The 16,008-nt window shown below is 33.2% G+C and overlaps 1 protein-coding gene and 1 long non-coding RNA gene across 2 annotated transcripts in view; one reads left to right on the forward strand and one right to left on the reverse strand.

Moving 5' to 3' along the window:
- LOC148275804 (uncharacterized) overlaps window positions 1-16,008 on the forward strand; it is an 82,114-nt gene that overhangs the window by 49,674 nt on the left and 16,432 nt on the right. Inside the window, exons 4-10 of the mRNA XM_088235172.1 lie at window positions 33-314; window positions 1,555-1,679; window positions 1,721-1,742; window positions 5,103-5,196; window positions 14,005-14,084; window positions 14,169-14,300; window positions 14,989-15,155. Coding sequence (XP_088091298.1) covers window positions 33-314; window positions 1,555-1,679; window positions 1,721-1,742; window positions 5,103-5,196; window positions 14,005-14,084; window positions 14,169-14,300; window positions 14,989-15,155 — 902 coding nt within the window. The remainder of the gene's footprint in view (window positions 1-32; window positions 315-1,554; window positions 1,680-1,720; window positions 1,743-5,102; window positions 5,197-14,004; window positions 14,085-14,168; window positions 14,301-14,988; window positions 15,156-16,008) is intronic.
- Window positions 6,294-9,984, reverse strand: LOC148275807 (uncharacterized). The gene is made up of 2 exons (XR_015823934.1): window positions 7,644-9,984; window positions 6,294-6,325 (listed from the first exon to the last, which is right to left on the reverse strand). It is a non-coding gene; the product is annotated as an uncharacterized LOC148275807 (long non-coding RNA).

Genomic DNA, 16,008 nt, shown 5'->3' on the forward strand with positions numbered 1-16,008 from the left:
GTAAATAAAATGTGTTTCTTTTTCTCTCTTAGATGCTGAAGAACTAAGCAGCGGAGACTTTAGCCAAAATTCCACAGCGTATAGTGGTTCTCCATTCGGTTTAAGTGGAATATCTGAGAATACCACCCAAAGACTTGCAGACGGAGCTAAAGGTGCTCTTGAAGAAGAAATCAGAAGAGACTATGAGGCCCTTCAAAATAGACTTAGCAGGGAATTTAGTGACAGAGCTTTGGGGTGGGCTGGCACCAACCAACCAAGTCCAACGGGTGGGTTTGGGAGAATCCAAGAATGGGATAAACCAAGAACTCAAGGAGGTAAAATCTTTAAACCACTAGATTGATTAGTATTATTTGTCATGATGTGCACCTTTGGAAGTAATCTATTCCTCTTCTACTTTGATCACGCCATTTTCCTCTAGATGAGCTTAATTTATGGGCCAGGAAGTAACACGTAATGCTTTGGCATTAAGTACCTGGTCAGCACCATGCGTAGGAACTGATAAAAAGGTTTTCGGCAAGGTTTGCCTTCGACCTAATAAAACTCAGTCGAAATCAAGTGAGGGTTATCACTTGAGCTCTTTTAGGGCACTTATTTGAAAATTATAGATATAGGTTCTGCAAAAGAACTCGTCCCCTACTAAACAACCCGACACTTTACGGATCTGGGTTTGCAGGGGGACCATTTAGCGGAAGGATGGTTGCGAGGGGAATCATTTAGCATTTAGGGAGGATTTAGCAAAATGAGAACTCTCGCCTTCCACACAGTAGCCAGGCTCTTTATAGACCTGGGCTTGGAGAGCAAGAACTATATAGGGGGAGCCATCACAACAGATCTTCACAGGTCGCAGTGACGTCAGGAACTTGGAAAGCACTGACCCCCACCTCTAAGAATAAAGATAATAATAATCGTGCTATTTACCGGATGAAAGGTAGACGCACGATTGATAGGTTGCTGGTTCGCGGATTTTCATAATGGTTACAAATTGCGTTGTTATGATTAGCGCTTTGAACTCTAATACAAAATCAATACAAGTACTCACCTTGTACTAGGGTTAAAACTTTTTTGTCCGAACTTCTCCTAGTAAGAATGTTTTATGGGATGCAATGTTAAATAGTCGTGCGCGATGACACAATGGGTTTAAAAACTTAAAACCTAATAGAATTGCGGGGTGCAAGGATCTAAAATTTACAATGAAGACCACTCAAATAACTTATCAGTGGTCGTGTGTATACCCAATGAGGAACTTAAGCCCTACGAGAAATTGGATACAAAAAACGTTTTCTTACGCGCGGCAAGAATTAAAGCATTAAATTATGAATGGTCTATTCACAAACAAACAAAACATCCTCTGAACTTCCTCATTAATGCGCTCGCATTGGCAGTCAATACCTAATTGCCGTAGAAAAAAGAATGGCTACCCACAGGAAGATGATGACATTTTGATCAGAATTTATGAAATAAATTCAAAGTATAGCAATATTCATAGTTAATGTAGCTCGACCAACTATTAAAACAAACTCATTATTTCTATCTCAAATATTCTTGTCTTTTAAGGTCCAAGGCATCCTTCAGTGGGGTCTAGCCCACCTACTCCAGGGATGACTCCTGGTGGATCCAGCTTGCACACACAGGAGCGCCTGGAAGCGGACTTCCGTGGGAGGTTGGGGACCAGCGGCCGCGTGGCTCCGTGGCTCCAGTCTTGTCACACGCCCAACTTTCGGAGGACTTCAGGAAGAAACTAGGTAAGAGATATAGATTGATTTTTCATTTATCTTTGCTTAGATAATATAGCTGTACAAAGGTTGCTCCGTATGAGCTAGTGTAGGATGGCCGGTAGGGGGTGGTAACGTCTCAGGTTTTACCGAGTTCCGGTCGGACTTTGCTTTATCGGTCTACTAACAAGCTAAAGAACTAACATATCCTACCAGCGTTATGATTGAGAAACATAAGATTGATACGACTGATATGACCTTGATATGTTGGGGGTAGTATCCCAACGCTCTCGCGGCCGTATTATCTTGTGTATTTACATACAAAATACACTAGAAAAACGGTTTTCTCGTGCCTCGAGAGCGGTTTAGAATAGCACCCCAGATATGACATTGGTATGACAGATATGACATTGATATGACAGATATGACATTGGTATGTCAGATATGACATTGGTATGACCGATATGACAGATATGACAATATGACAGATATGACATTGATATGACAGATATGACATTGGTATGTCAGATATGACATTGGTATGACTGATATGACACTGATATGACAGATATGACAATATGACAGATATGACATTGATATGACAGATATGACAGATATGACATTGATATGACGACAGATATGACATTGAAATAACAGATATGACATTGATATGACAGATATGACACTGATAGACAGGCAAAAGTCACTCACTGGATTATTTAGAACATTAATCATAGTTTGTTTGAGAATGCGAAAGTATAAATCTAAATAATTCATTCTGTAAAATAATTTATGCGCGTCATATTCACTTGCGAGTCAGGACATGAACATTAAAATAAGATCGTAGGAAATAGGGGCATTAAAAGCAGTAAACGCAAATAAAAAAACGCGAATTATTGTTTTAAGAATAAAACTTTTTTTTAAAGCACCTTTAATGAGAAAAGTTAGTGTTTTTTTTTATTTCTATCAAAATAAGCTAGTAAAAAAATAATTGTATAATAAGTTTTTTTATTTTTTAATTACTCCGCGCGTGACGTCACTAGTTCACTTTAGTGGGTTGTCCTGATTGGTGGGCTGGCTTACCGGATTTCAAAAATTCATCACAATACTCAATCATCGGTTGATTTAAAAGAACTTGTAACGTCATTTAAAGCATTTAATTTGTATGATTTTTTTCATGCATTTTAGAGAAACTTCGCCGTACGAAAATGCTCCAATTTATACCGGGTAGAAAAATATTATTTATTTCCAATTTCTATGTACTTTCAAGCACTAAAGTATCCATTCATTATCCTCTTAAAACCTGAAAAACCGAGTAATAAGAAAAAAATATTTGTTATTATTATCAAGGTAGTAAAGAAAACGATTAATTAAAAAAATATGTTATTCACGAAATTTTAAATTCATTTTTCATGTTTTAATTTTATTAATTAAATGAAAGATTTCTAAGACATAAAGTGAAAGTCAATTTAATATCGGGTTGTAGTCCTTTGGCTAGTGTCTCGGACTTACGGCTCAAAGGTTCGTGGTTCGAATCCCATTCTACCCCAACTTGATTCCCATTTTCTAATAATGAGTTATTTACAACTCGTTGAAAATGGCCCTCAAAATATAATATTTGGGTAAATCATAAGTACGCAAATATTATAATAAAAAAGGCTTATCGTATAGGTTTTTTTACTTAAATATTGTTTATAAAACCGCGTTATTTAACTATAAAAAGTAGCAGAATAAGGCCATCGCATCGCGACTATCGCCATTTTGAATAATTCACACATGAGGATTTTGGCTCGGAACAAAAACCATTAAAACCTACCGAAAGAATGCTATGTGGTGTGGCAATAGAAAAATTCATTACAGAGTTCTTGAAAATTATTGCCAGTGTAAAACCAATCATTCCCGATAAGACCACGAGGTCCCTAAAACGACCCGGGTGTAGGGGAGCTTTAAATATTAATCAATTTTGAAAGCAATCAGGCAAAATATAAAATGTATATTTTTGTAAACGAAGAAGACTCAATCAATAAATAGTTTAGTAGCATTCTGTTACTTATCCTTCAGATAAACTTAGTCGGCCTATTCCAGTATTGTTTAATTTTATTCTACATCGAAACGAAAATATCGCTAAGTGTAAATAATTCCACCTCAAAATACTTTAAATAAACTAACAATTCGTCAAAAGAGTTTGATATTGCAACATGTGCCGATGTAAACATCGGCCGACGTCTGGTTAATTTTTATAAACAAGTGGAATCGATTTCTGTTTTTGCATACTTTCATACGTGCTGTGATATCTCTACGATTTGCGTTTTTATTAGATTTTTCATTAAGTTATTTTTAATCTTTGTTCTCAAAGAAACAAAGTTATTTGTGTATATTAAATTATATTGAATTTACGTACCAGCTGAAAGGTAGGTGCTCGAATATTTGGTCGCTGGTTCGCAAATTTTAAATGTGCAAATTTCGTTATTTGTATTCGCGCTGAACCCTAATACAAATGAATACAAATACTCACCTTATATTGGGTACTCCATACCCTATTCCTCGAACTTCTCTTACGGCAGGTTCTATGGGATGATAAGGCATTTGATCTCGATCAAATTATGCGCACGACGACACTTAGGGTTTAATAAACTAAAAGAGTTAACGTTTATTTTCCCATGGCAAGAATCCAAATTACTTATTGGGAACACTGAACTATCGTTTGTTTGAATTGCTTCCACAGAGTTACTAAAAATCTCCATTTGCGCATGCGTGGACTTGTGAATTCAGTACTGGGCGACCGCCTTATAGGAACTAACAGACTTACGCAGTTCCTTATTTCAGAATTAAATGGAGCGCAGTAAATTATATTTCGGTTCGTGAATAACTGTGCAAGCAAAAGTTTGTGTGTGGGCTTGTCGCAATTTTTTAGACATTATTGACGAATTTACATCAAACCAATCTCATATCGCTGCGATTAACAACAAACTAATGAAATGTTCTAGTTACTAAAACTATTAGTTAACTTATAGCTGATTTTATTGCATAATAAAATATCTTTTAGGGAAGCAGTGGTCTCATACCTTCCATGGACGGACTACGTTTGCAACCCATATCGCAAATGTGATGAAACCAATATTTATTTTAATCCTCAACTACGAAGAATAATTACTTTGGCGGACTTATTGCTGAATTATTACTTATAAATAAATACAAGACCTCAAAAGCATGGTAACGAATTAATCGTTGCGTCACTGCACAAATTTACGAATTATCCGAAAAAATTAGGAAAATATAATATGGTAATCAGTGTGTTGTGGAGAGTTTCAAATTGAGAAAAATGACACAATTTGCATTTTAACTTTTGCATACGTATATTTTCTTTGTTTTAAAAATGTTTTTTTTCAGAGGAATGGAAAAAATTAAAAGCTACAAATTCAGTTCCGGCCTACACAGGGGAAGAATCAGACCGACCTCCAAGGGATCACGAAAGGGATGAAAAGTAAGACAAATTTTTATTATGCATATATTTTAAGTTACTGGTACGTCGAACCTGAATGTTAAGTAATATGATGTAATACATTATTTAATTACTTTTTGTACCTATTATTTTACAATTTTATTATCTACGTATAAATTGATTTTATTTTGAAAATTTACAAATTGTGTTAGAGTAAGATGGATATATGACGAATGAACGAACTTGAATGAATCGAAATTGTGACGGAATAAGTCTGCAGAACGTTTATTCTGCCACAATTTTGTTGCGTAAGTTTATAAAATATTTATTTTTTTAAAGTAAAATTATCAATATATTTTATTATGATGAAAAATTTTGGGTAGCTAAAACAAAAAAAAATGTAATGAAATCTTCATGTTCTAAATCATACGTGAAAAATACCTTGGGATTTATGTGCAATATGAATCCCTAAATTACAAAAAGTTAATTGCCGTTTGAAATAAATAAAACTTGTCTGCAATTCTGGCAAAAAAAGCGTCTTTCGCAGGGTTAACGTATTTTAGCAATGTTGTTATCATGCTGGCCCCATATGATCTTAATTCGCAAGAATACATCTTAAAGCAGTGTTACATTGTTTTTAGCCCAGTTGCATGGTTTTTGGTTAACTTATCGAGGTATGAAAGAGAATTTGTAAGTGGAAACTCATCAAACTATTTTTTCAAAGTAAGTCACTTTTGGATCGTGATTCTGACACTATCTGAATTTTTTCGATTTTGTGGCTTGACGAATTTTTACACAACACAATACAAAATAGTGATTATAACTAAACGAAAAAAGACATAAGTTCAGCAAGTAAATTTGTTAAGTAAAGATATGTATTTTTTTAAATTATTTTATTTTATTAACATATACTGTAAAATTGCATTTTACATAATATAAACAAATATTGTTTAATTTTTTTAAAAAAAACATACATTACTTACTAAAAATTATATAACGCATTTAGTAAAAGTTAAAAAATAAATGAATACTTCAAATGAAATAATAAAGTATTTTAAAGAGTAAATATAACAGGAATATCACAAAGCACTGTTTCATATAACAGTTATCTCTTTAATCCGTGCCTCATGTCTGAGGGTGGTGATTACGGCTGACTCCAGGCATGGCTCGTCTGTGGACAGTCAATCAACTGTTAAACTAAAGGCTTAATTACCATTTTTGGTAGGTTTGATCTATAAGAACAATATCCTACACTAAATATATCCGATACATAGGAATAACTATTGCCAAGTTCCTGCAGTCTATTTCATACAGCATTACAAGTATACACTGTCCGTGAATTGTTGCTATAAAACGGTGGTACCTGTCTACTAATTCTTCCAGCCACCCTGAAGTTGATGAAAAATAACAGTTCTGGGCAATCCCATATTAAATTTACGTCTATAATTTACGTTAATAATAAGTCTATAATTTTTCTTCGATCGTTAAGTTTTAACAAATTTAATGTTTTTAATAAAAAATCGTAATTCGATAATTTATGGCTAATTCCAAGTTTAAAATCTATATTCCTTAAGATTTTTTTTGGACTCTTTCCAGAGAACTTTGGTGATAATTGTAGTAAGGAGTCTATATTGAAGAGTTGTACTCTAACTGGCTTCTCACTAATGAAGTATACATCAACTTCAAGGTGCCTTTGTTTTTGAATTCCCTAGTCACACGTAACACGAAGCCCAAAATTTTCAGAGATTTACTAGTTATGCTGTTTATGTGACTAATAAAGAATAGTTTTTGATCATAAATGACACCCAAGTCTCTAAGTTAGTATATTACCCATCAGACAATAAAGAAGTATTGGATTTTTTATTTTAAAATGTCTCATTATCTGGCATTTTTTAGTATTAAGTTGTAGTTTATTAGCGGAGCGGAGCACAACTGGAACATTTGATCTAAATTACGATTGATTAATTATTTTGATTTAATTCAGATTTAAGACTAACGTCAGTAACCTTATTTCAAGTTTCATTAGTCTAAACTGGGTCATTATTACGGTGTTAATCAGCTCTAGTTTGACTTCGTCTATTTATATTTATATTGACGTTGAATTAGACAACCTTGGCGCAGGATGGCTATCGATTTACAGGAAATGGTCCGAGGAAAATAAACACTAGTTAAACGCCTGGCCAAAATATTCCTACAGCTAAATCTCATTGACTTCCCGTATTTTGAAAGCGTTACATACATAATATGGGTATATTTAGCGATGAAATGTTTGTATACAATCCACGTGTTTTGTATTGCGCTTAAGACTCACAATTTTGCGCCAAGTAAAATGACAGAGCCGGTTGAACACAATATATTAATAAAAGTATAAGATTTTAAGTAAACGTCTTAAACATAAATACGCCGCGCTGTAAATTAAATTCTGTAGAAGATCCGAACGAAAGATTTAAAAAGGAAAAACGAATATTACAGATTAATTTCTTTTTTACCTCCTCAGCCTGTTTCCTTTCACTCCTGGGCAAAGGCCGCCTCCATGTCGCCATGTTCCGCGCAGACTCCATCCAGGTCACACCGACATGGCGGTCTAGGTTACCTCTCCACCTTAGTTGTGGTCATCCTGCACTTCTTTTTGTTGTTCGAGGTCTCCAAGTCAACTGGCTTTTTGCTCATCTCTCATCCGAGATTCTGACGCGGCCTGCCCATTGCCATTTTAGGGTCGCTATGCGGAGAGTAATGTCAGAAACTTTTGGTCTTCTTCTCAAGTCTCCATTTCTGACTATCTCTCAAGCTTATCCTTAACATGGGCCTTTCTGTGGCATTCTGTGTCACTTGTAGTTTCTCGGCGCTGTGGACAGTGTAACCGTTAGTGACTAATCGAAACAAGGTTTTCAGTTGAAACCGAATCAAAAATAGAATTTCGACTTCTGTTCTAGTTTCGGCAGAAACCAAAACCGAGAATTATTCGAATATGTTAAAAATCACTTTAAAACGGCCAAAATTAGGCGATTTTGTTGTTAAACTTTACAAATTCATTACAATAAGTGTTAAATAACTACTCAACGAAATAAAAGGCATAAAATTAATGGTTCGTTGTTATGTTATATATGTAGGATTTGATGGTTGAGAGTTGGAGCTCCTACCCCAGTTGAAGATTGACAAAATTTAATGCGTATTTATTACATGGCAAATAAAATACAGCTCTTGGTTGTGTAGTATGGGTTGAAGAGACTGCACTTGAACTACATGCTGAAAGTGAGTGACTGCGTTGAGCTGAGTTTTCGGACTGACTAAGCTGACTGATGCTGAACTGAACTGGGCGTTGGATGCGCCCTGCGGTCTCTTTATAGACCACGTTTCTTTGTTTTCTCCATGGTAAAGACGATGTTAATGTACTGCAGGACGATGCTTTCGTCTTTCTGTGCAATACTGTTAGAGTTGCATAATATGTTGTATTGGATTCTGTAGAAAACAATAACTTGCTTCATCAGTCGTTGCTCTATTTCAGCCGAAATGTGTTAACACGTGTGTGTGTCATCGATCATGGACTATAACCACACATATATATATATATATATAACTTATATGTAACAGTTCTTCAGTGTACGCTTTAGGAACTTGAACTTATTAACTAGAAAGGAATAATTACAAAAACATGAACATAAAAGATCTTGGATCAAAAGCTGTAAACCGGACATGCATCACAAAGCTCTATCATTAGTTTATTTGGATGAACTTGTGACGTTTAAAGTAGTTGATTTTATGAAAATCATTTTTATTATTTTTTTGTTTCACTTTCCAGAATCTTACAATTGAATGCTATATAATTTTGCCCCGTGTAAGAAAATATTAAAAAAAAAACATTTCTCGTCGCACTAAACTTCCTCATTGTTGTACAAAATCAGTGTCCTATGACCACTGGATGGGCAATGAAAAAATTTAGTTTTTTATTTATTTAATTTTATTTATTAACTTTTATGTACCTATAATATTATCCGCGTTATGATTTTTTAAAGTTTTGTACGATTACTCGTATTACTCAAGTTCTCTTCAGCTTCTTCTCGGTCAGTTCAGAAAATTGTTCCGTTTAAGTACCGCAAACCGGAAATCTTTCACAACTCTCTTATCATTGGTTGATTCTTGATGGGTGGTTAAAGTAGTTCGTTTTTATATAAACAATTTTTTTTTCTTTATTTCAAGAAACTCTGCCGCACAATTTAATGCTCAAATTTTTACCGGGCGTAAGAAGACATTTTTAATATCCAATTTCCCGCAGGGCTGAACTTCCTCATTGATAATGAAATCATGAGACAAAAACTACCATAGGGAAAGTGGACCAGAAATATTACAATCATTAATCTGTAGATACTTCTTCCTTTTCAGAAATATACGGGGACAAGCATTTAGCGGACGATTAAGCTTGAGAAAATATGTCGCCCTACTGTCGACATTTAAATATTACAAATGATTTAATGAAACAGGTTGATTCACGTCTGAATTCTCACAACTTGCCAAAAGAAATGAAGATAAATTGAACGGCAAGAAAGATTTTACACAATATATGATTTTTATAGTCGCTGTTGCGACTTGTGTCGAAAGAAAGTAAAAAAAATAACAAATTGCGGGTCGTTGCTTACAGATTTTTTTAACAATAAGGAAATTTAGTGTTTTTTTTAATTTTCACTATCGAATTTAGCCAATTTTCTGATATTTTATTTTTACGTATCGTATTATCATCGCTACGATTTTTCCGCGTGACGTCTCTCGTTCTCTTCGGTAGGTTATCCTGATTGGTGGGTTAGTTACCAGAAATCTATCATAAATATAATATCTATTTTCTTCATTTTTAATATTATTTCCATTTGTAAATAAACTACAAACTACAAACTTTAAAATAACTTTTTTAATTTTTAAACAACTTCCATTATAAGTTATTGCATCATGACAATGGAATTTCATCAAGAATTATCAATATATAATTTGAATAAAATAACTTTCATTATGTTTTCTTTTACCTTCTCTTTTTTGTACTTTCATTAATAACCTTACATATAATTACTTTATAATATGGGAACTTCACTGGTCCATTAGAGTTAAGTTTAACTGTGTAAAATATAAAACTATGTAACCGTACTGTATGTCTCCTAAAAAAAATAAAAAAATAACCCACTTTCATTGGTTGATTTGGAAGTCAGACTTATTTTTATCAAAATATTTATTATTATTTTTACATACATTTTCCAGATGCTTAGCTGTACAATTAAATGGTCTAATTTTAACTGCGTGGAAGAAAACGTTTTTTATATCCAATTTCTCGTAGCACAATACTTCCTCATTGAAAGAGTGAAATTTTAATTTTGTATTTTCCGTTTAAATGCTTATGCTAAACTTATGTTAAATTAATGAAACCTCTTCTTCCATGTTTGTTGGTTAAAGTCTTTGTCCTGAACGCAGTCGAATCGTCAAATGCGTATTGTGAATCTAATTCTTGTCTTCCTTGCAACAAAACAGAAGTAGCAAATAATCCTCTGAATTAATATGAAATTAGTTTTATTAAAAATTATACCTGTGGCTCTGTGTATCGGTGGATAAAGAATACAGTTCTGTTTGAGAAATAGACCTGGGACAATTATTTTCAGATCGATGGCTGCTCTCAGATAAAAATCCTGCATACAAAAATCGAGAGGAACCAAGTCCGTCTCGTTGAGGAGAGGTAGGGGTGTTCGCCCATCACTCTTGAGGTTCTGGGTTCGATTCTTGGCGGGGGGGATGTGAAGTATTGCTTGTAAAGGTTTTTTAAACAGCAATATTTCGTTGCTCCTGGACTGGCCTCAGCACATAAGAATGCTACATGATTCATTGTTCACTATAACCTGTGACATTTCAGTATGGTCTATTTTTAATAAAACCATTTTTATGAATTTTTCCATACATTTTCGACAAACATCGCCGTGCTATTAAATGCTCAAAATTTTACCGCGTCTAAGAAAAATAGTTTATATCCAATTTCTTGTAGCACTGAAGTTTTTTTTATTTTTTATTTATTTATTTACACCTTTTATCGAAATACAATTTTACGTTCACTTTGCCCAGATAACAAGGGTACATGCTCCGTTCCAAGCAAGGCAATTACATTCTAATATATAATAATAGTTAACAAATTAATAGAGAGCACAGACAAATGAAATATAAACTTATTCGTATACACATTTTGATACATATACATACACACATACACATATATACACATATATATATATATATATACACACACATACATACACCCATGCGCATACGCATATTAATGTTTACTTTTATGTTTTTGTTTATGTTTATATTTATGTTTATTGTTATATTTTTGTTTATATTTATAATGAAGGGCTATCTCTATGTTGAACAATATCACTTTGGACATTGACATTTTTCACGTCTCTAAGGGAGTTTTTCGTTACAAGATTCTCTTACTTTTTTAACATATTATTCTTTGGATATTATGTATACTAATGTGTTTTTTTTACATATACCTAATTTTACCTAATTATTTCTATATGTATGAATTAAGATATTTTATTTTGTAATGTACATATATATGAATAAATAAATGATAAAATGATAAAATAAAAATAAATATGTTCATGTTTATATGGTAGAATTGGCTCTGCACTATATAGCCATTTTACTGGAATAAAATAAAATAATAATAATATCAATAATAATAATACACATACATACATTCAAAAAAACATAGACAATTTATTTATGCGAAACTTCATGGTTGCCATCTATAAATATATATTTTTCAAATTATTCCTTATTTTAATATTTTACTTTCGACATCCAGTAAAAATCTCCAATCTATAAGCATGCATCAACTTTTCTTCTTTTTTTTATTGATGCATTTTCGTCAAAGTGGATCAAATCTTTATTTTATTCCACTTTTTTTTTATTTTCTCGAAAACGAAACAACTACGCAACTTTGTTTTTTTTTGGCGCAACTGGCCTTTAGTGGATTTAAAAAAACATTTAATCCGAGTCTGAACTAGATACAAGCAAGTAATTATCGTTTCGCACTACATTTAATACATTGTTTGTCGCGATTAGTGCTCAGAAATTTCCCGGTAACTATCTTTAAATACATTTACATTGTGAACAGCGCTGTTGAGAATAGGAAATTCCTCATTCCTTCAAATATTATAAATACAGTAAGTACGTTCAATAAAGATGAATAATACAAAGCCACTAAAGTTAAAACTTTCAATCAAAACAATTTCAATTTCAAATTAAAATACATTGTAAATTCCAGGCTATCATTTCATCCTTCACTAACCAATTTAGGGTGGGTCGATATTATTTTCCGAATTTTGAAACGAAAATGGTTCAATTGCCCTTTGGATTACTCGGAATGCAAAAAATATTCGATACTACTTGTGGCCCTCAACCAGAGCTTTAAGTTTATCGAAAAAGTCGATTTTTTGCGCTAAACCGGCTTACATTTCGTATTTAAGTAAGAGAATCAGTCTAATTTAATTTTATGATGTGCATTAAGGACGTGAGTTGCACTTTGTTTAGCAATAGATGGGAAGCATTGTTTTAATGAGCCATTGTTTTCGTCAATATTAGCCAGGCGCTCAACGGAATCAGTTCCGCAGAGTGTAAACTTTTTGCATTTCGGTAGTTTTAAAACGTGTTCGCATATGTAATATGATTAAGTTATATCTTTAATAATAATAATAATTATTATAATATTTGACTGATTTATAAAGCACTATTTTTGTGAAAAATCACCGTAAAGGCGCTTTACAATTGTATAACTATAACTTACATTCTAACTAAGCTTAAGTTACATATTATACGCGTATTTTCCGATTTAAAAGTGAGGGTATGACAAATTTAAAAAATGAGATTTTAGTTGGGATCTGAACTGACTGGGACTGTCGATGATTTGTAAGCTTGAAGGCAATTGGTTTCAGGCTGATAGGCTGATCTCCAAATCTAGTATTTGGGGAGCGCCGGATTTCGACAAGTTTTCCTCTGCCTGAATCAAATGCTGACCTAAGAGTAGATTTTCTAGGCTTCTATATTCCCTTCCTAAAAATTTTCCTCATTTCTCTTGTAATATATCAATATTAATAACTTCTAAGGAGATTAAATCCAGTTCTCGTCTGCGATAAATTGGATAGACTCAAAATATTTCGATATTACTTTTTTCTTCGAAATCTAAATAAATATTATACATTTCGTGCATAATTTTGTACATATGGCCAAGAAACGGTCAATCTGTCCAAACAAAGAGCCGAGAAACTACAAATGACAAAACGAATCATGGAAAGCCCATATTAGGGGTAAGCTTAAAAATAGAGTCAGAAATAAAAAGATGAGAAGAAAAACAATAGTCACTGACTAACAAAAAAATAATTTTATCAATGTAGATAATTAACAAAATGTTCAGACAGTGATAAACTTCAAACCTCGGTTGAGGGCCAAAAGTAGTATGGAATATTTAAAAAAATAATTTTTACGTTCAATGTGATCCAAAATGCAACTTTTTAGTTTCTTTCACTTTAATGTCTAAAATGAAAAACTTCATCCATCATCGGCCCGCTCTATTAACCATACCTCGAAGGTATATATTTATACGAGTCTACACGCTCCAATCTTGTACCATTTACAACAACATACAAATCAGCACTCGTCATTTTACTAACGGTCGTTATCTTGGCTTTTTTTACATTAAAATTTAAAACAAATTGGCTACTGATAGTGTAAACTTTATCTATAAGAGTCTAGATCCCTTTAACTGTTAGCTAAGAGTACTGAATACTAAAATGCATACCATATTTTATATAATTTTAGGCACACCAAATTAAAGAAATTGGCCACTCCGAAGAAGGAAGTCTTGGTTCAAACTGGAGCAGGGTTTTTTAGATTTGAAGGTAAACCACCATGGAACATTAATTCACATTTTATAACAAAGGATTGTAAATAAAGATAACATGATTCAATTTGTTTTGTTAAAGGTATTTCTCGGTCCTTTACAAGGAAGCTGCATGAATGGGAGAAATCAAGAGGAATAGCGCCGGAAGTATCAACTTCTGCACTTTTGAGAGAGTCATTAGCAAGGCCTCCTTTGCCTGGTTTGAGGACTTCAGGTAAAGTCCTTGTCATCGCTTATTGTTACAGAACAGTAAAAGGTTTTTTTGTTATTGTTGACGTTTTAGACATTTTTTTTATTCTGTAAAACTGCGTCTTTACTGAAATTAAGAGTAATTTTTGCATGTTTTAATTGTTAAATTTTTGTGTAGTATTCTGATTTTTGAAGAAAATGTTTAAATAGTCATTTGTTTATACTACAAACTGTTGAATTGAAATGAGAATGTAGTTTCAAACAAAGAATGTTAATAGCCCAGTAGCCAGCCAGGTCGTAAAGGGGGATTAGCTTGCAAAAAGACATGCTGTTTTAGATTCTGGGTACGTTTTATAAAAATAAAGTAAAAACCCCAGTTTTTTAATTTGGCATGCCTGTTCGCGCGTCAGTATGACCAATTTAGTAACTTTTCGAGATTTTTCCAAGGAGAACTCTCTTTATCAAGAGTGAACGTTGATGTCACCGGTAGCAAAATTGATCAATATTTAGTGTTCAATCATGTCAATAAGGTTCAAATTGCTTTTTGATTAATGACACCAACAGTACCAACACCACCAACGTTAGAGAAATGGGTTTATTTTATGATTATATGAAGATACTCCTAAAAGTGAGGTGATAATGCCAATAACAGTAATGGTAACAACGTTAATAAACAAGATAATGACGAAATGTACAAATAAACATTATTTTAGGTTCTGGTCCATGGCCTCCTGGTCACGAGAGGTTGGAGTGTCGGCTGCAAAGGTCACAGTCCGTTGGAAGTGTTAGGGAAGATGCTGCCCTGCCTTCCGATACATTGTCTCCAGGCCAGGCTTCTAGTCTGTCACTGAACCGGCTGGATGAGTGCAAGGATGATCAGGTTTGTAAAATACCCACACGTGCTTTGTTGATAACCTGGTGTTTGCTTGAATTCGTTTTTTTCTTCTATATTTTGTTTTTAATGTTCTGAATATCACCATCGTAATCATTCCTATTTTTGCACCCAGTGGTGCGCAGTGTATTTTAATCATATTTTACTTACAAATAAGTGAGGTGTTTAGTTTTACTCTTTAGGCACCAGTCCAGGAAAAATTAAATACTGCAGTTTAAACAACCTTTAAAATCAATGTTTTACGTCCACCCTGCCAGGAATCAATCACAGTACCTTAAGAATGGTAAGAGAACGCATCAACCACTTCACAACGAGGCAAACTTGTTTCTTTTCAATTTGATCATCAAGTATTTTTACCGGAGAGTTGCCACCGAGTCGAATACACTTGCTCAGGGTTCTGGTTCAATTTCACAGACATAACTGTATTTTTGTTGGAACAACTTCCATATAATTAATCTTAACAACTCCTTAGGGATTAGGTCTTCAAAAAATGACGTAGAAAATGACTATGAAAATTCAAGAAATTATGGTACATGTATCTTCCATGTATTTACGCACATACATACATTTTTATCCTATATTTTTTATTTTATTTTATTTTATTTATTTGGATAACCAACAGCTATAATTATATCATATTTATATAACAAAACAAATAACAAATAAGCCAATTACAGGTTTTCACAAGTAGCATCACAGTAAGTTAAAAAAGATTCTCGAACATAAAATGAATAGTAATTAAATGTAAATTTAAAAGAAAAGAAAAAAAATACTACGAGTTATTTTGAAAGCAAACGCCGCACGTTATTAAGATTATTTTCAAATAACTCTATGTTAAATG

The sequence above is a fragment of the Micrasema longulum genome, unplaced genomic scaffold (assembly GCF_059751315.1).
Source record: "Micrasema longulum isolate JH-2025_06_02 unplaced genomic scaffold, ASM5975131v1 h1tg001341l, whole genome shotgun sequence".
Classification (NCBI taxonomy): domain Eukaryota; kingdom Metazoa; phylum Arthropoda; class Insecta; order Trichoptera; family Brachycentridae; genus Micrasema; species Micrasema longulum.